General features: G+C 35.7%; 1 protein-coding gene across 1 annotated transcript; it reads right to left on the reverse strand.

Annotated features, from left to right (window-relative positions):
* Window positions 1-9431: 9431 nt before the first annotated feature.
* On the reverse strand, window positions 9432-19822 carry LOC146136640 (aromatic-L-amino-acid decarboxylase-like). Its single transcript, XM_083396228.1, has 11 exons — window positions 19672-19822; window positions 18824-19032; window positions 18383-18500; window positions 15629-15787; window positions 15261-15379; window positions 14150-14216; window positions 13783-13877; window positions 13365-13432; window positions 12819-12909; window positions 11323-11544; window positions 9432-9632 (listed from the first exon to the last, which is right to left on the reverse strand). The coding sequence occupies exons 1-11, from the start codon at window positions 19820-19822 to the stop codon at window positions 9432-9434; spliced, it is 1500 nt and encodes a 499-aa protein (XP_083252354.1).
* Window positions 19823-20881: the final 1059 nt, after the last annotated feature.

Raw genomic sequence — 20881 nt, forward strand, 5'->3', positions numbered from 1 at the left:
ACGTCTTGCAATCACCATTCTATGACGTCATACCGTTGCTGTTATATGACGTCATTATTCATTAACGTCAGACGTAAATTAGGGGAATTTCCTAAGTTAAAAACTCAGGACCCCCTTTTTGATTTTCTGCATATGCCCCTGATTGCCCACCCTGGAAAATTTTCTGCGCGCGCCGCTGCTAAGAAAGTACCAATTAAGACATAGAAAAAACATGTGTTCTTAGGCAAGATAATATATAAGCTTTCTGTGCGCATTATTTCGATGATGAGAAGTACAACACGAACGGAACATTTTAAAAGACTGTAGGTTGCGTAGGTTTAATATCAAGTGACCTAATAACAATGATCTGGTTGCACAACGCATAATATATAGCAGGGTGGTCCAAGACTGACTGCATCGCGGGCCACACTATTTCTTGCATATTCTTTGCGGGCCACATAAAGTAGGCTGCGGGCCACATGAAGTAGGCTGCGTGCCAAGAGCGGATCACAGCTTTTCGTTTGGTCGGGGCATGAATTGTTTAAAAATGACGTCACAAAGCCTCGTCAAAGACATATAAGCTTCAGAAAATTGTTGCTATCGTCGAACTTGTGCGCAAATGAAACCGAGTTTCGTGAGACTGGGGAAAATGGTGCGCGAAAAAATTTTCGTATTTAACAAATCCTTTAATTCATAAGACTGCCTTTTATAAGCGTAGAATGTTCACGGAAACCGTATCTTGCGCGTATCTTAGTAAAATTTCAAGAAAGATCTTGCATAGCCTATACTACACCATCGTCAAATTACAAAGACGTTATCGTTTCGCACCAAAAAGTTTTTTTTACCCAGATCAATTCGGCTAAAATTGCATCCTGAAAAGGGTCAGGGTGTTTAGCCAAAAGTAAAAGTGAAAACCGGTAAAGCAATAGTTACTAGCAGCGCGAAATACAGTATTTTATCGTACAATTAACTATTAGGAGGGGTTAAGAGCCCTTGGTGTATTTGTAAAAAAACTATAACTTATAAGTTCCCAAAACAGCATTTTAGAAAGTTCCATATAGGACGCACTGCCACTTTTCTCAAACCAGTCTAGCACATAACAAAGATTAGGCGTTTTTGCCACACCTTGGATCCGAAATTGTTGAGCGATAGGAAACTGGTTTATTTCATGATATAACCGGAAAAATATAATCATGACCAAACAATTGCAGTAGTATTACTGTTCGTTGGTCACTTTAATTTCTTTGATTAAACCCTCAACGGTACACATTGCAATAACTGATCAGTGCTCACGGGCCACTAAAAATGATGTCGCGGGCCTGGGTTTGGACAACCCTGCTATAACATAGGGGTAGCCTCAACACCTGATGTGAATGGTATTGTAACGTAAAGCTGAAAATGAAATGAAAATGATGGCGTAACAAACAACGACAACCTACGGTGTAACAATCCTACATGGCCGAAAACGACTAATAAACTGTAAAACGCCGCTGTATAAAGAAGCATATTTGGTATAAATGAAAAGTTAATGAAAATTAGAATGGGGACACACAGGCAATTAACAAATTAAAGGATTACGTTTAGCCCATCGTCTAATCCAGGGTTTCCCAAACTTTTTGGACCACGGACCACTATTTGTAAATCTGTTTTTTCGCGGACCGCAATACAAAGCAAAAGATAAATAAAACCAAATTTTATATATTTACAAAACTGACAACATCGATGGGACGGATGGGATTGCTTCCATCTGCTTAAATCGTCAATTCATCATAAATACAGAGCGAAAAATGTAAGATTTACTATACTGGACAACAAAAGCTTTCGAAATAAATAAGTTGTGAATAACTGCGGAAATTTAATTATCTTTGAAAGCATATACATAGGCTACTGTACAACAGGGGTCGGCAACCTTTTTCTAGTCGCGGGCTAAAACCAAACTCAGAAAGGTCTCTGCGGGCTGCACAAAATGTAAACGAAGAACTAAGCTATTCAAATATTAGAACAACTGTAAATCAGGCGAGCTTCGGATATGTTTTTGCACTTAAAAACGTGTTTAGTTACTTTTAAGAAGGCAGGAAGTGTTGGCGCAAAGCGAAAAAAAGCGTTTGTTTGGTTTAAAATTCGAGTCCACACGTCGTTATTCAAGACTTCTTAACGGGTGTTCGAGCCTTTCTTAAAGCACGGGTGTTCGTGACTTCCTTAAAGCACGGGTGTTCGTGACTTCTTAACGGGTGTTCGTGACTTTCTTAAAGCACGGGTGTTCGTGACTGCTTAACGGGTGTTCGTGCCTTTCTTAAATGAAGGTTGCGAACCAGTGGAACAAACCGTTTAACATTTACTATTATATGTACAATACGGATAAAGCATGCTTTAAACACTTCGTTACTATCGACTGTCATTGGGTCACTTCAAAGTTCTAACTGTCACTGATATTTCGGGTCAAGATACCCACTTATTATAGCTGTCTGGGTGTCTGCTCAACAAACGCAACTTTGTAGAAAAAAATGCTAAACTATGACTGATTTCGTTTTCATTTCTCACGGCTAATACCGAACTGTTTCCGTCGCTTGAATGACAGACTGTGAAGTATTTTTTTTTACAGAAGCGTGCAAAAGCTACTCAAACTGTCCGACAAATGGGGCCTTCATTGGAGGAAGACCTCCCCACATTAACTAATGCTTTACTTCGTTTCAATTTATATACCTCAAAATTGCATCTTATGTAATGAAAAAATTGTTATGTTTAAGACTGCGAGTTGACGTTACCCTAGCTATTTTAACATTCTTTTATAAGATTGTCAACACATTCTAAACTAGACTTTATTTTCCACCCATGTTCATAGTCTACAATACCTCCAATTGATATAAAAAAAACTAAAATAAAAAGTTTTTTTACATGCATCGTTTTCGATATAACTACTTCATTTAACCCAGGACCTAAAATAAATTCACCCTAACATTACGCTAGTAGGCTACCACCGACAGCTTTAGTCAGAGCGAGGGAGTTGTGATTTTTATTTAGCGTAACCTGTGTTTTTATTCAAAGTAAGCCGCCTTTTAAACGTTTTCGAAAGTTTGTTATATAGTATATACATGTTCTTGAACGTTTAATTTAAATCTTAACTTGAAATTTTCTAAAGGGTTTAAAACACTTCATAGTTAATTTTGTAGGGTCGTCTGCGTTGCTTGTTCCAAATGAAAAAAAAAGAGTTATTTTTCCACAATATTATAATGAATGGAATGCGTTTTGATGAAGACCAGTGTATTTCCTCTTCCTCACACTTGTCTTGCTTGCATTGTGCCAGCTCCCATAGGATATGACGTGAAGTTTGTACATGCAAACCGTATAGACCGTATTTGTATGAAAGGTATATAAAAGGTGGGTAAATTATGGGTTTTCGTACTTTGATTGAAGTGGTCAGTAATTTTTTTATAGTTTTTAATCGCATGTAAATCAAGAAATGTTCTGACATTAAAAACTATTATGGAAAAAGGCCTTAAAGACAGTTTTGGGTATTTTATTGCGACATAAGTGTTTATGGGATGTGTCACTAAACACTTCCAATTAAACTTAATATTTATCCAGTTAAACTAAACTGATTTGCGATAAGCTTAACTTTGCTGCAAACTAAAATAGATGGAGAACCCTTAGCTATATACGTGATGTTTGCATGCTGACAAAAAGTAACTTTAATAAATTTTAAATATACGTATTTTGCTCTTGAAGTAACTTCACTGTGAAGTAGTTGCTTCCGGTTTCATGCGTGTTTTAATTAAAATATAAGCATCTTAACCGCGAGAAGGGGAGGGGGGAATCATATAGAGACATGCAGAGTGCTGTTTTTGTAACAAATAAAACGAGATTTGTAACCTGCATTTTAAATTAATTTTCTACAAACTCATAAAATATAGGTTAACCACCATTATGGCTACACCGAAAGTCTTTTCTAGCTAAATACCATATTACTCTCTTATCTAATCAATAGTGTTTATTTAAGTCTCAAATACTTTACTGTGCGCTTATGGTAATATGAATATTTTTAAGATTAAAAAAATATTCTCGGCACACTTGTTTTGGGATTTCGCGAGGCACACTAATTCGCCGCGGCATTTTTTTTTAAATCACTGTTTAGCAGAATAAGTTGTTCACTGCGCATTCATATTGTATATTTATTAGTTGACCCCACAATAAGAACATGACAACTGTGCGTTTTCGGGTCCTTGATTTTATATCTATGGAGGCCAAGTTGAAAAAGAGTTAACCGATACTTAAGAAACTTAATTAAAATAAATATTATAATGTACTTCAAGACGTATTGCAAACAAACTAGACAAAAGCTTGGATGTAATCATACCAGAATGGTGTAAGCAAACAAACAACGACAACCTACGGTGTAACAATCCTACATGGCTGTTACCCCCCACCGCGACTTGGCACTGAAGCCTGGCCCCTGACCCCAAACAGTTGCCCGGCGGGTCGCAACCGCGTGAGTTCTTGTTGGTTTGCGAAGGTTTCTGGCTAGATATGCTACCTGTCAAAACCACAACTAAAATACCAATCAAAAGTATATTGTTACAATGTGCAGAAAAAACGTTATCAAATAGCATTAGTGAACGTATATTTCTTTTCAAGTTAATGTGAGACAGACAGCCACCGCCTATTGCAGCGACTGTTGGCTAAGACTGCGCAAAAGACTTCTCTAGAGAATGCCCAAAGCCGCTGAGAAACGACATGTATATAGCCAATACGTAGGAAGAAAAACAACACGAAAGTTACGTCATAATTGGCCAATAAGACTGGCCGGCACTCTGAAAACAGGGCTAGGCATTACAGCGGCCGTTCTACGGCCAATTTGCAGCGGGAGTCAGACGCCAGCAAAACAAGTGGCTTGTTTTGCAGAACGTGAGAATACCGCCAGCAAGACTGACAGTTATAGATTACGAAATTAAAGGTTACATATCAAGTTTGAAACGAGGCGAACTGAAGCAGGAAAACTCAGGAATTTTACACACAACAATTCGGAAAACTTTACATCATCAAATATGATATTATGTAACTGAATAAAATATTTGGCAAACGAAAGCTGAAACGCGTAATCTAAAACCCTATTTATCAATTCGTACTTTAACTTATTGAACTCTAAGATTTGGCTTATGGCAATTAAGTTAATAAGGCGTTTAATGTGTTTAATAAACTGTAAAACGCCGCTGTATAAAGAAGCATATTTGGAATAAATGAAAAGTTGATGAAAATTAGTATTGGGACACACAGGCAATTCACAATTTAAAGGATTGCGTTTAGCTCATCATCTAACCCAGTGTTTCCCAACCTTTTTTACACTAGTGCCCCTTTGGGCTCAATATTATTTTATATCGCCCCCCTCATCTTGCTTTGCAGTAAAGTATCATATTAATCGCTGTCTAACATCATATTGTCTTCACTTTCGTTTCGATAAGCTGTCAGTCATATTTTAGGTTGTCTAACATACATTCACTATGGGAATTTATAGATACATTATTTCACCAAGTTATGTCATTACCAGGAAAAATTAAATTTTCTGCACCAAGACTTTAAATCAGGGGTTTGCAACCTTTTCTAGTCGCGGGCCCAAACCAAACACTGAGAGGTCTCAAAATGTGAACAAGAATTGTGTTATTCAAATGTTAAGACAACTGTTAATCAGGCGGGCCTTGGATTTTTTTTCATCCATACTACTAATTAAAAGTGTAATAAAGCTCCTTTGAGAAAACGCGATAACCTTAGATTTTGAATTCCGGGCGCACCTGGCGAGCGAAGCGACTGCGATTTTTTGGGGGTATACCGTCATTTCTTTTAAATTTCCTGCTAGGTTTTATTACATTGCCGAAAACAATAAAAAATTGTTAAGAAATATATGTCTAATATTTTTTAATACGTTTTCCGTTTTTGCGCGACGCACTTGGCAGCCTTCCACGGTGCAACGGTAAAGAATCGCTAATCTAGTTGAAAAGGCAGCATCAAAACGTAAACAAACCGGACTTATAATGAACATTTGCGCGAAGCGCAAAAATTTTGGCCTTTACTAAGTTAAAATAGTGAAAAAGTACTTGAAATGGACTCGTGTCTATTTGTCAAAGGGTCGGCGGGCCGATTCGGCCCGTGGGCCGTAGGTTGGCGACCTCTGCTTTAAATATACATACATTTTGCCGCGTATAAAACGGTGAAACGCAACAGCAACCAACAACTTTACAAAAGAAAGCCAATTATTACGTAACAATGGTCGGGAAACTACTACAAGTTTACAGTACCGAAGTTGCCATTTAAGGTTAAAAGTTACCTACAGTGCTGTTTGTTACTATTTTATGTGAACTTTTTATAATTTTTTTTTAAGTATATTCATGTAACGCCTCCTTATGTGCGTTCAGCGCCCCCCAAATAAGAAAAAGACTCAAAACGCCCCCTTGTTACTCGCCAACGCCCACAAGGGGGAGGTACCGCCCACATTGAGAACCTCTGGTCTAACCGCATAGACCAGGGGTTCTTAAACTTTTTTTACCGCGGACCCTTAAAATTATTTTGACGTCGCGTGGACCACGATAGGCATAATGGACCCCAGTTTAAAACCCCTGGCATAGACATACTTAAACCTTGGAAAAAAGGTTGCATACGCCTGTACGAAATAATAGTGAAAGTAATGAGTTCGCGCAAAGAGCGAAACAAAATTTTTGTTGTATTTTCCTGGGCAAAAAAGTTTTGAATGAATTGCATGTTTATAATTTTTCAACTAACTTTCATGGTTAATTCTGGATTGCCCAATAAAGTGTCTGAAAATATTGCTGAAGTATACTACATTAAAAAATCTAGGACATTTTGTTGACGAGAAGGAAGCACGGATGTTCGTGTCTTCTCATAATGGAGCATACATTGAGGATTGCGAACCAGTGAAACAACCCGTTTAACGTTTACTATTATATGTACAACACGGATAAAGCATGCTATATGCATTTCGTTTCTATCGACTGTGGGTCACTGCGAAGTTTTAACTCTCACTGACATTCGGGCCACGATACCTAGTTATAATAGCTGTCTGAGTGTCTGCTTGACAAACGCAACTTTGTAGAAAAAAACGCTAACTATGACTGATTTCGTTTTTATTTCTCATGGCTAATACCGAACTGTTTCCGTCGCTTGAATGACAGACTGTGGATTATTTTTTTTTACAGAAGCGTGCAAAAGCTGCTCAAACAGTGCGAAAAAAGGAGCCTTCATAGGAGGAAAACGTTGCCATATTGAAAGAGATATAATATTCCAAACCAGTATTTTAACCAGTATTTTTTTGTCAAATGACTAATGCCTTACTTCGTTTTAATTTAACTACAAAATGCATCAAAATTGTTATGTTTAAGACTGCGAGTTGACGTTACCCTAGCCATTTTAATATTCTTTTATACGATTGCCAACACATTCTAAACTAGACTTTATTTTTCACACATGTTCATAGTATACAATACCTTAAATTCAACGTCCAAATTTCTATTAGTTGCTGCAGAGTGTTAAAACTGAGTATAGTACCATTAAAAATGCAAGAGATGCTGATTTTTAAAATATGAGACCTAATTGCAATTTGCAGTTATTGCTCTGGGACAGAATAAAGCAAAATATATCTAGACTCCTTTTAGCGTCTCGTTTTTTAATAAAAAAGTTTTTTTACATGTTTCGTTTTCGATAAAACTACTTTATTTATCTAAAATAAATTCACCCTAACATTACGCTAGTAGGCTACCACCGGCAGCTTTAGTCAGAGCGAGGGAGTTGTGTTTTTTTATTTAGCGTAACCTGTGTTTTTATTCAAAGTAAGCCGCCTTTTAAACGTTTTCGAAAGTTTGTTATATAGTATATACATGTTCTTGAACGTTTAATTTAAATCTTAACTTGAAATTTTCTAAAGGGTTTAAAACACTACATAGTTAAATCCGTAGGGTCGTCTGCGTTGCTTGTTGCAAATGAAAAAAAAATATTTTCCCACAATATTATAATGAATGGAATGCGTTTTGATGAAGACCAGTGTATTTCCTCTTTCTCACACTTGTCTTGCTTGCATTGTGCCAGCTCCCATCGGATATGACGTGAAGTTTGTACATGCAAACCGTATAGACCGTATTTGTATGAAAGGTATATAAAAGTTGGGTAAATTTGGGTTTTCGTTTTTTGTTTTTAGTAATTTTTTTATAGTTTTTAATCGCATGTTATTCAAACAATGTTCCTTCATTTAAAACTATAATGGGAATAGCAATAAAGGCAGTTTTGGGCATTTTATTGCGACATAAATGTTTTTGGGATGTGTCGCTAAACACTTCCAATTAAACTTAATATTTATCCAGTTAAACTGAACTTATTTGCGAAAAGCTTTACTACAAACTAAAATAGATGGATAACCCTTAGCTATATACGTGATGTTTGCATGCTGACTAAAAGTAACTTTAATAAATTTTAAATATACGTATTTTGCTCTTGAAGTAACTTCACTGTGAAGTAGTTGCTTCCGGTTTCATGCGTGTTATAATTCCAATGTAAGCTTGTTAAGCGCGAGGAGGGGAGGGGGGAATCATAGAGACATGCAAGAGTGCTGTTTTTTTAACAAATAATACGAGACTTGTAACCTGCACTTTAAATTAATTTTCTACAAACTCATAAAATATAGCTAAGCCACCATTATGGCTACACCGAAAGTATTTTTTAGCTAAATACAATATTACTCTGTTATCTAATCAATAGTGTTTATTTAAGTCTCAAATACTTTACTGTGCGCCTATGGTAATATGAATATTTTTTATAAAATTAAAAAAATATTTGCGGCACCCTTTTTTGGTGATTTCGCGAGGCACACTAATTAGCCGCGGTAAAATTATTTTTGAAAATCACTGTTTTGGAGAATATGTTATTCACTGCGCATTTATATTGTAGCCTATATTTATTAGTTGACTCCACAAAAAGAACATGACAACTGTGCGTTTTCGGGTCCTTGATTTTATATCTATGGAGGCCAAGTTGAAAAGAGTTAACCGATACTTAAGAAACTTAATTAAAAGAAATATTATAATGTACTTCAAGACATATTGCAAACAAACTAGACAAAAGCTTGGATGTAATCATACCAGAATGGCGTAAGCATTTTTGTTGTCGTTCGCTCATTTTCTTTCTTTATCGCCGGGTTATCAATTGTGGTTTGTTTGATCACTAAAAATTTACAATGGATAAAAATTGGCAAACTTTAGGCCTTTTATCTGATTTTATCATTAGAGGATTATAGGCAATCCTTTGAACCACGTGTTATGCTGTTTAATATTTGTGTGTAATATGTAGTTTGAATATATAAAGCTACGCCAATCAAATAATTATATATACAATACAAAACACATTTAAATTGAAAACCAAAACATTAATGTTGTTCCATTGGAAATTCGAGTTTGACGTCATTGTTGTTTCGAAATGTGAACACGTTCTGCGCTGCCTTGAATCACTTTCCAGCAGCCAATCAGCGATTCTCTGGTTGTGTTTATATTCCCTGTCGCAACTCGAAGAAAGTATACTCCGTTTACAAATGATTGTGTTACGTAGACACTTTTCTTTGCCATGACTTCTTTGAAGAGACGTTTGTTCAAATCATTCATCCCCTATATACAGAAATATTTAATTATCCTACCAAATATATCTAATGCAGTAAATCCTACTATACGTAAATAATTTTTCAATGGGCCAAAGCAGTGGTTCTCAAACTGGGGTCCGCGGTCCTTTTGGGGTCCGCGAGACAATTTTCTGGGACCGCGAAGCACCTAAAAAAAATCAAAATTATTGTACACTTTGAGTTGAATTGTCCATTGTGACGTCATAGTATTGCATTGTTCTAGTGAGAGTTACGTTTTTACAGCTTGCTGCGCTGAGCTGTACGGTCACGGTTTTAAAACTGTTCGTGATTGCTTCACACAAAAAAAGTGATTCGTTAGAGGTTAACATAGCCGAGCTGATAACAAAGAAGCAAGCGCAACCGTCCCATTGATACCATTAAAAACAAATTATTATTTTGTGTATATTTTTAAGGGATCGTGAGCAATTTAAAAAATTGCTGAGGGACCGTTGCGCAATTTTTCGAAAAAAGTTTGAGAACCACTGGGCCAAAGAAACATTCTCTTTTATTTTTCGTGTTTGTTTTGGTTGATAGTTTTGCAAGATGCAACGAATTGTGTTTGTAGACTTTGTTGTAATCAGGGTATAGCCCGCTTTGACAGAAATAATTATTATTTACTGCTAAAGCATTAATAAAAACAGCACCACGGCCGCTCACCAATCTAGCAATTAACTCGATTTTGTGTTACATAATTAAATCACCGCAGTGTTTTCCGCCGCTAACATTTCTATTCAAGTTTTCCAAACTATTGGTGAATAAATTGAACACTATTGTTGTTTTGTATAAACGTTTAGTGTTTCCTGTTTAAAAAAAAAACTCTATTTAATTGGACAATACGTTTTTGGTTCGTTTTGTTCTAATAACTTATAAAAACAAAGAAATGAACTTCAATAGAACAAAATTCTAGGTTGAGATTACTGAAACAATCATACTCAGAATTCGGCACAACTACTGTGATCTAGATTCTAGAGTGATCTAGACCTTCAAAAATTGTTAATCGGGTCAGTCGATCACTTAGGGATTTTCATGAAAGAACACTGTAACGACTGATTGGATTATATCAGTGGTCGGAAAACTTTTTTGTCGCGACCCAAAGTACTCTTTTTTAGACTTTTCAGAGCTATTGAAGGCCCACTACAAAAAAGTGGCGTATTCAGGATATTTGATTTTAAGGTAAAATATAACACGGTACATTGGTGCCTAAAACACTGACATATCATAATGTAAAACATAATATAAAACGAAGAATATACGCGCTAACGAGAAAAAATTTACAACGACACACACTTTAGGTTGGCAAAAAATATAGTTGGATAGCTAGGCTCCCAGGTCCACATTTGGCTGGCCTTTCCAAGCTGAGCCAATTTAAAACTTCTATGCCACGTCAACTTTTAAAATAAAGCGCAATGAATGTACGACTATCGCGCGGCCCACAACTGTATGTAACACTGCGCTATTCAGAAGTAACTCGCGGCCCACTAAAAACGGCTCTGCTGTCCACATTTGGGCCGCGGCCCACAGTTCGCCGACCACTGGATTATGTCTTCCGAAAGCTTCCTTTGTAGAAAGCGACTAGTTGGAGTGTATTTTTACTAACAAAAAGCAATTAAAACATTGTTATTAACAAAATGAGCTAGAGGTTGAAGGTACACGAATAAATATGTTTTAATAAAACAAACCTCTTTGTTTAATTCCTTGTTAAACAGACGAAAGCAGACCAATCCCATTGTCACTGGGAATAGAACTTCAAACCTGTGATCTTTGGCGACAAGTCCTTCGAAATATTTTGCCTCGGCAATTGACCGTCGCACATGAGTGCGCAAGCCTGTCAAACCAACCATGCGCATAACAAACCACAGCTTGATTGATCTAAAACGTCTTCCCATGGGAACATGCCAATTCTGAGTCAGAAATTAGGTGTTACATACAATAGGACATTTACCGTTTCTTAATATATGTCGCTTGAAATTGGTAAAAATTGCAACTTAAACAAAATGGCCTCCAAGGTAGCAAAATTCTTTTAAAAAAGGATGGGCAGAAGCCAAGTTTGGTAAGACAGACAAACGAAGGACTATAACTGTGTTACTTTGAAGCGGAGCAGTTTACATTGCGGTTATGTAATTTGTATCTACGGAAGTTTTGATTTATCAAATCCACGTCTCAAATACGTTTTCTATCTGTCTGCCTAAATTATTTTAAACGCTGATATGACTTGTAATGCGTGGCACACATTTTTGGTACGTTTTTTCCTCCCCTTTGTCAATTTTAAGGAAGTGGCTGTCAACTGGGCTGGAACTGTTAAAGGTTATGTTTGTATATTTTATTTAAATATTTTTTTCGTTTTTCTCTCAATTGTATACATCAGTGGTTCTCAAAGTATGCGTCGCGATCTAAACATGGGTCGTGGGGTCAAAAAGTGGGTCGCTCTATGGAGATTCAATCCTGCGCAAACGAACTTTTTTCATTTAATTTTTCAAATATTTCATTTCAATAACAACTGAATTATTGCATCATAAGCTTGTCAAGTGGCTTAAAATCTGTAACCTGGATTATTGCATCATAAGTGGTTTTATGAACGTTTTGATGGCAACAAGCTACAGTAGCTGCTAAGACTGGTGTATGCTTTTAATCACCAAACAAGCCACACTGATATTATAAAGGAAAAAAATTCAGTTTCACCAATCACAATAAAATCTGGTTGTCTGTGTCTTTTTTCTATTTCATGCATATCAAAAAAGTACATTTTTTGATGTTTTTGGCTTGGGTCGTGAGATGCTCATTAAACTCAGATTTGGGAACCACTGGTATACGTGGAAAAAAAGTTAGCTATATAGAGTTTTATAATGTCTCAAAACGGGTTTTCGGGGATTGAATTGCCACCCACGAAATACTCGTCATCAATGAAATAATAAAATGTATTTTCTTAAAAAATGGACGTGATAAAAACACTGAGATTGCTTTTGAAATAAGCATCCGAACATTGATCAGAATAAGAACTTATTTGATAAACATCATATTTTGCGCAAACAGGTGTTATATCCTCGCCTAAGTAGGGCAACGAAAAAGAGGTGGAAACGTAAACTAGTACGTCATTCGTTTATCAAAAGTGGTTTAGTTTTTTTAACTTTACTATTGTTTTATATTTAAATTCTTTTTCTTCAACATTTTTACTCACCATGTAGTCGATTGCCTTGTCTTGATTGTCATGTCGGAGATAATAAGGGTTGTGGTTGAAAGAATTTGAAAGTTCAACGCCGTTCTTTACCCTAAGAATGTAAAATATTAATTACTTATACGATTTTGCAGTCGTAGTTCCGTCATCAAGCAAATGCCTTAAGGTATTGTGTAGCATAATACCATTGCTTTACCTTAATCTTTGCTTTTAAGCGCACCTTACTGATCGTGGTATATTTATCTATTCTTATGTCCAGTTTATGATTATTTTAAAGTAATTATTTATTTGTAAGATTTTCAAACGACATCTTTGCGAGCCAAATGAGTTCAAAAAGCGTCAAACAATTAGGGCCATTTTTTTAAGTACTAAGTGCGTTCCTTAGAAATAAAGCTGGAGCTTTTAAAAACACCTATTTTGTCACAGAGTCAACCTATTCTTAGAACATCCTATTTTACAGTTTTGGAATTACACAACTTGGTCTTTGGTCACAACACAAAATTTGATTTACCTAAATCAACTATACCCAAAAACCTGTGTTATACCCACCAAAATGCCGAACAGTCGAAGTTTACCATCATCAGTTTATGCGGATCAAAACTGAAAGAGTCGGTATACTGCAAAAAAGAAGATCTAAAAAACATTCTCGTGACTAACCTTTTTTAATTGCGCCAAGTTATTGATTAAAAAAACGCGTTAAAGTTATGTGATTAGGGATTTAGGGATTAGGTCGTTATGCTAGGTCTGCAAATGTTCCAGGGGGAAGGGGGTGGGGGGGAACATGAATATATACACATAATTTATTGTATAAAAATTTTAACCTTCATAGGTAATACATATTACACTTATAAACAATAATAATAATAAACGCACTTTGAAATTCCAGATAGGGGCAAGCGCCCATGGGGCCAGCAGAGGTTAAAAAGAACTGATTTAAACCAAGTTAAAATCTGTTATAATCAGTTACCTCGATTCCCTTAGCAATGTAATGCAGCTCTGGGCAGAGCAAACCGACACCAGCATACGCAGCATCCACGTGAAGCCATATGTTTTCATCCTTACCTGTTCGAAGTATTAGATGTATTTTCATTTTTCTATTTGTTTTCTCACTAATATTATAAACCACATAAAGCATTTGCTATAAATAATTTTATATAAAACTAACAAAAACATAAATTTCCAACGTCTTATAGTGTTTTTATGTTCATTTTTTGCTAGGTTTACCGTCTAATTAACAGTGCGTTGGTTTTATCACACTGGGGGATGTAACTTTGCTATACGTTCTTGTTTTATTTATATTAGCGAATACAGTGTTTTGTTCGAAGAATACTTACATACAGGTCCGATCTCACTTAAGTTGTCGTAGGCGCAGCATGATGTTGTTCCTAGCGTTGCACAAAACTATACGCGAAAAACATTATCTTCTTACTTGCCATATTAGCGATTATATTAAATTTGAGGTTTTGACATAAAACGGAACTCAAATATTTTACGCTATATATTTCCATCATTTAGTATATTATCCAGGGTCATAACAGGTAAGGAAAAGAAAAATACCCTTGCAATTGCAGAGTATGATAAGACCCTAAACCAGGGTTCGGCAACCTACGGCCTGCCGATGTAATCCGGCCCGCCGCCTCTTTGACAAATTAGACACGAGTCCATTTCACATATACTTTTTGGCTATTTTAACAATTGCGAAAATATTTCGCGCTATGCGCGAATATTCATTATACGCCGGGTTTGTTTACGCTTGATGCCGCCTTTTCAACTAGATCGGCGATTCTTTACCGATGCGCCGTGGAAGACTGCCAAGTGCCTTGAGTTCAAACAGTTAACAAACACTGAGCTAGATTAACTTGAAATGTTATCGCGTTCCCTCAAGGTAATTTTATTACACTTCTCATTCGCTTTGCATTAACACTTTAATGCCTCTGTAAATGTAATTAAACACGTTTTTAAGTCCAATAAATATCCGAGCCTGCCTGATTCACAGTTGTCCTAACATTTTAATAACACAATTCTTAGTCATCATTTTGTGCGGCTCGCAGAGACCTTTTTAAGTTTGGTCTTGGCGCGCGACTAGAAAAAGTTTGCTGACCCCTGCCCTAAATGATAGCAAAAAAATATCATCAGATTACACCTAAATTTGACGGCAACAAATTTCTAGGCAGTGTTTATGTTTAACTTAATTTTGTCCTTAGGCTCTTCCGTCCTTTCTAGCTGTGACGCTTTTAACCTAGTAAGGTTAAATTTTGCCAGGTTAAGGTCAACTTGTAACATAAAGCATATCGCAAATAACTGGTCACTATAGTTTTAAGGCTTTTGAGCAATATTTTTATGCAGAACATAAGCACGTATTTTGTGCTATATAGCCTTAGTAGCCTAATGGTTAATTCAGCACTGATTGCTTCCTATAGTTTGTTATATAATGACAAAACTTACAAACATTGGGATTTTTCCGCGTTCCTTATCCTCCTTTATAGCCTCTAAAAGTGTGTTTCCCCGAACAGCTCCTGATTCGTCGGTCGGCAGTGTTCGCAGTTTTACAAGAGAAACGCAACCTGCAATTTTTTGGACTTGTTGACACAAAAGTTTCATTAAATAACGTTTTTATTATTGAGGCTAGTGGTAAGACATAGTAATTTAAATGAGCAAGGCATATCCCTGTTTCGATACAGCATTTTTACCTATTACCGGAATGCTATGTTATTTTGTTATTTAGCTTTTTAATAGTTAACGGGAAGTTAGGTTATTTAACACTCCGTTGATAAAAATATGACTATATGATGTTTACAACACGTTTGTCCTACTTGCTTTCTGTACAGATGAGTGACTACACGACGAGGTATAGACAATCAGGCGGTTGACGACATTACAAGGCGTTAGTTCAGAGTTGATTGCAAGTTGCTTTCGAACTGCTCTGCTCCTAGCAGCAAGCAAAGACGTGAGGGTGGCCTCGCTCGCTGATCCTATGATTTAATAGAGTTGAATGACATAAGTTGGCAGATTGCGTTTATTGTTGTTATTGCTATAACTTATTCAATTCAGTGACACTTAGGACGATTCCCACTGGCATCATCAGCCCGTCGTTTATAGGGATGCTCATTCGAGAATGAGAAACCTGGACGACAGAAAGCCAACTGCGTCAGCACATACGGAAATCGATAACATTTTTAAGATGACGTCACAAAGTTAAGTCATAACAGGATTTAAAAATAAGTGCACATTTGCACAATATAATTTAGAACAAATTTGGTAAATAATCCGAATGAACTCAGATAAAACTAATTATGTTTAGGAATTGCTATTCCTTTCAATAGCCAAAATGAACCAAACTTTCAAAAACCAATAACTCCCAAACTAAGGCTTGAATTGGCTATAAGGCATGGTAGTAGTGACATAGTTTTATATACAAATATTTCGCATAAAACAAACCAACTAAAAACTAAAGCCGTAAATTTAGATGGTACTGGGCAATTGACTGGATCTTCCTGAAAGCCGTTGTGATAGTATTTCATTTAGAAGGACATTCAACATTCTTCTCAATTCTGAAATAGGACGAAGAATTAAGAGTAATCCATATTAAAGCAATCAATTTTTAACATTTCCATACATGCTATTTTCCGATGACGATTTTCCGTTAAAAAATACCTGATGAAATTAGATTGTAAAAAGGATTTCCAAAGAAAAAAACATGATGTAGTGGAAATGTCGTTTGGTATTTTTGCTGGAGGATGCCAAAATTTTGACAATTCAATAAACTATATGTTTAACCTTTTTGAATATGGTATTATCGAAAATCATTTTGGCATTTTGGCTGTGTAGGGTGGAACGTTTTATAGTTTGATGAAATGTAAACCTGAGCTTGCAGATATTGCAGTCCAATCAAGTAGTGTACTTTATTATTACTTGCAGTCTTCAGGAAGAAATTTAGTTAACATCACAAAGGAGTCCAAAGAATACATTCCCGGCTTCTGGATAAGTATTCTCCGTCAGCCAACCTCACCAAGTCACCAATTGGGGTCAAACTTTAACGTTAGATAATAATCAGGGTGCATCAGAAATGAACTATGTCAGTAGGCTATCTTTAACACAGTTAGTGCTGTACTATGGCTGTGTTACAAGACTGTTTTTAATGCATGGATTCAACACGTAAGTTATAAATACATTAAGTTTAATTCCTATTATTACAATTTTATTTAATTCCGTCGGACATTGTAGACAGGGGTACGAGAAAATTTCATGAAAGCTCAAAGGGTATGAGCGCAAAAAAGTTAGAAAACACTAGGATAGAGTACACCGAACAAATGGAAAGCCATAAAGTAAAAGCACAGGAACGCCTGTTATGCCGCGGCCGTTATTCAGGGATAGGTAATCAATATTAGTTCAAAAAATCATAAACGTCGAAAATTTTAAATTGGGCTAAAAAGCAAAAGTACCATAACTCGAGAAATCACCCGTATCCAGTAATCAGGCTTTTATCAAAAAAATGTTATTATATTTTTTCACACAACCTGGCCGATCCTGCAATCAGACTCTTATCAAATCTATAAACAAGTTGCTATCAGTTTTAAGTTGGTTTTGCGCGTATTTTATTTATATTAAGTGGTGATCTTTTCGATAGAGTCATGTACAGCCGTTTGTTTTTGTTCGAAATGGTAGGTTCTAAACAAAAATATTCGTAATTAATAGCAAGCAGAAGTGGGTTTAAATTGTTATGCTAAGAGCACAACTGACAAGACAACAACATTTGGGGTGATTACGGTCATGCTCTAGTAGCACCTTCACCAAAACGCACACTGCCCCTGCGGATAGAAAAGCGCAAGTCGTTCTGGCAAACCAGACAGCAATCATCTACAATTTGCTCTACAACTGGCAAGTCAACGTTCTTACATTGGTGGGGATAGTTGTCTATGTTGGAACAATTTGACCCAAAATAATAAGTGGTTCGTGAACTGTTCACAATCTGAGGCGATAAGTCGCACAATCCAGGGAAATTCATTCAAGATTTGGAGGCAAGGAACCGCAAAGCGCCTGCACGTGCGACTCATTATCAATCTAGAATCTATTCCACGAACGACGCGAATACATTTTATCTGTTTTTTTAATAATGAAGTCCTAAAAAGGCCTTTCTGGTATTTTATGAAAAATATTCTTGTGTTTGTGTTAGTTACTTTTACCTAGGCGTATTCAGATTAAAAACTAATTCAAACTGTTTTGACTAAGAGACTAAAAAATGCTGTTGGAAAGAGTAGCATTTTGGCAAAACCAAAATTAGATTAGAAATAGAATTTGATTATAACAGAAACCATTTATAAAATAGATTATTTTTTGAATATATCTGGATTTTACTGTTATTCATTGAATTAAGCAACTGTAAGTGCCTATAGTTGTTCAATTCTGACCATAAGGTGATGCAAATAGATTTTTTTTAAACAGTTGTGGCATTTTCTTGTTTGATTTTTTACGATTATTCTTTTCAGTTTATGCCTCGTTAACAAGTCGGGTGATCCAAAACTATTTATCTCGGCATTTATAATAATGCTTTCATTCGTACTACCAACCTTGAATAACTCCGCCACCATTTCCACTTTCGTGCAAATAGAAATTTGGAAGATGAAGAGCTTTTGCGAGCCAATCCATCATCACCATTTCCAATTCAGTGCAAGCTGGAGAGGAAGCCTTTGCAATACAAGCGTTTCTATTTGATTTTATTCGAATCTACCATTTCAAAGAATATAGTAGCCTCAAAGAAGAAAATATATTTATCCTATTTGTTGTGTTTAAGAAATATACAAAGGCGCCGAAAATGCAACAACTTCACTGTTTACCCGCTGTAATTTTTACAATACATACAGTACTCAATGCATATTTAACAATGAGTTTATAGATATAACTTTACGGTTATAAAGTAATGCAGCGACAGGAGACTATATATAGATGGTAAGTACACACACAAAAAAATCTGTTTTCAAATTTAGAATATCGTTAAACATTAGTCTTACCCAGCTGAATCCCACACAGGCGACCGCAGTTGATAACATGTCTCCCAACATCGCTGGGTAGCTGTTGGCTGTAGGGTACAAGCCAAACATGTTGGGTGAATGCAAGTTAAGAACCTTTTTTGTTATGACTTCATCTAGGTCTTTGTAAACATTTTGCCAATTTTCACTCTCTTCTGGTGCTTCTCGGGAAACTAGACAGCGCAGCAAACCTAAATTTGAAAAACAGCATATTGTGAATTTCTATATGGAAAGCTTGCTTCAATGTATTGGTGTTCGCAACCAATCCAGTGATAAGACCATTGATACCCTGAATTCTTAGTAATTCCAACTATAGGTCTATTAGTATAGCATTACGTGTTTTTTTATTTTTACCCACCCTATGTTTGTTCTCCTAAATGTAAGATTCTTCGCAGTATTTCCGTTTAATAGGGGTGGCTTCAGAGTCTTTGTTAAAAACTCCTGAATATAGGTTACTCACTAACATTTTCATCTGCAACTTAAGTTTGCTTTAGGCCGATTGCACTAATACCTTTTTACGCCTTAAAATTAATGGCGTTTACGTTACCAGTCGTCACCACAGTAAACTCAGTTCAGTTTTGTTTTACTAAAGGCTAGTCATTTTCTACAAAATATACCTACAAGAAGGTTGTGCGCAGTTTACTTGAATAAGAGGATCATTCAAGTAGTAATGCAATATTTGTTTATAAAAAAATTAAACATTATATTGATTCGTTTTGCAAATTTAACATTTTCTTCTTGTTAACATCTTTATACCAAAATAGTATCAATTTGACAATAGCCATGCGAAAAAATAAGTATTTAATTTCTACAACTGTGGCTATACTAACCAGGCGAAACGTCGGGCCTAGGGGGCATACGTCTGATCTCATCGTTATGTTGAATAATATAGTTCACCATTGCAATTGCGGCCTTTCGATATTCTTCGTTTGTCAATCCTCTCCGTGGTAAAGCTTCAGAGATGATATCTTTTTTATCCATGATTTTCAGATAGAAGTAAGTTTTCCAAACAAAGGCGTAATTTGTGACAACTCTAAGTCCTAAAAAAAACGATGACGTAATAAAAAATATTAAAAGTATAATTTAGTCTAAACAGATCGTCCTTTTGCCACAATGAGAGTTGTCTACTACTTAATTTTTTTTTCAGAAGGCAATAATATTAAAATATCTTAAAACACAAACAAATGTCAATGAAGTACTGCCAAAAGGACCTTTTCTGAAGGCAATAATATTAAAATGTATTAAAACACAAACAAATGTCAATGAAGTACTGCCAAAAGGACCCTTAACAATTTGTAGCTATATTATTGTAAACGATGATACTAACCATGTAGCGTACTTTATAAATATTTTTACGCCGCATAACATAAGGAATATTTTAACTCAATAATATATATCGGTTATAAATGCAACATGTCATATAAAGCCAGATTTACTCGTCGCAAATCGGGTTATGACGCCATGTATATGTAGCATGTTTCGACCGTGTTTCGACGTTTTTCAAAACCGCATGTTTGCCTACACCCTACAGGCAAACCACCGACCGATCTGACAACTTTATAAACATCCTGTATACCCTATACATAATTGACCATGCCTATGAAATTGAAAAGACACTACGGACTTTACTTAGATTTTATATGCAGTGATATAATTTTTCATAGTGTCAGTTGACTTGGTTTTCCGTATTTAATATACAACTATTTTTTACAGTTTAAGCTTATATTTTACGAATAGACAGAATTTTAGCTGAGCAGAACAATTTACGTCAGAATCTATGTTAATCTAAATAAAATACCGAAAAAATAACATGTTATCAACCCGAATAAATATTAGGATCTTTAGCGTAACCTTTCGAATAGTAAAATGGTGTAGGAAACACTGATTGTCCAATAATCAAGTAGTAAGAAACACTGGAGAAATTAATTTAAAATATGTACTTATTTGTATCTACAGCTGTATAAATCAAGCAGGATCATTTCTTTAAAATTTTTACTTTTTTCGCAATCAGCGTTTTTTTTACTACGCTGCGAAACATAA

The sequence above is a fragment of the Ascidiella aspersa genome, chromosome 8, assembly GCF_963924565.1.
Source record: "Ascidiella aspersa chromosome 8, kaAscAspe10.2, whole genome shotgun sequence".
NCBI classification, from domain to species: domain Eukaryota; kingdom Metazoa; phylum Chordata; class Ascidiacea; order Phlebobranchia; family Ascidiidae; genus Ascidiella; species Ascidiella aspersa.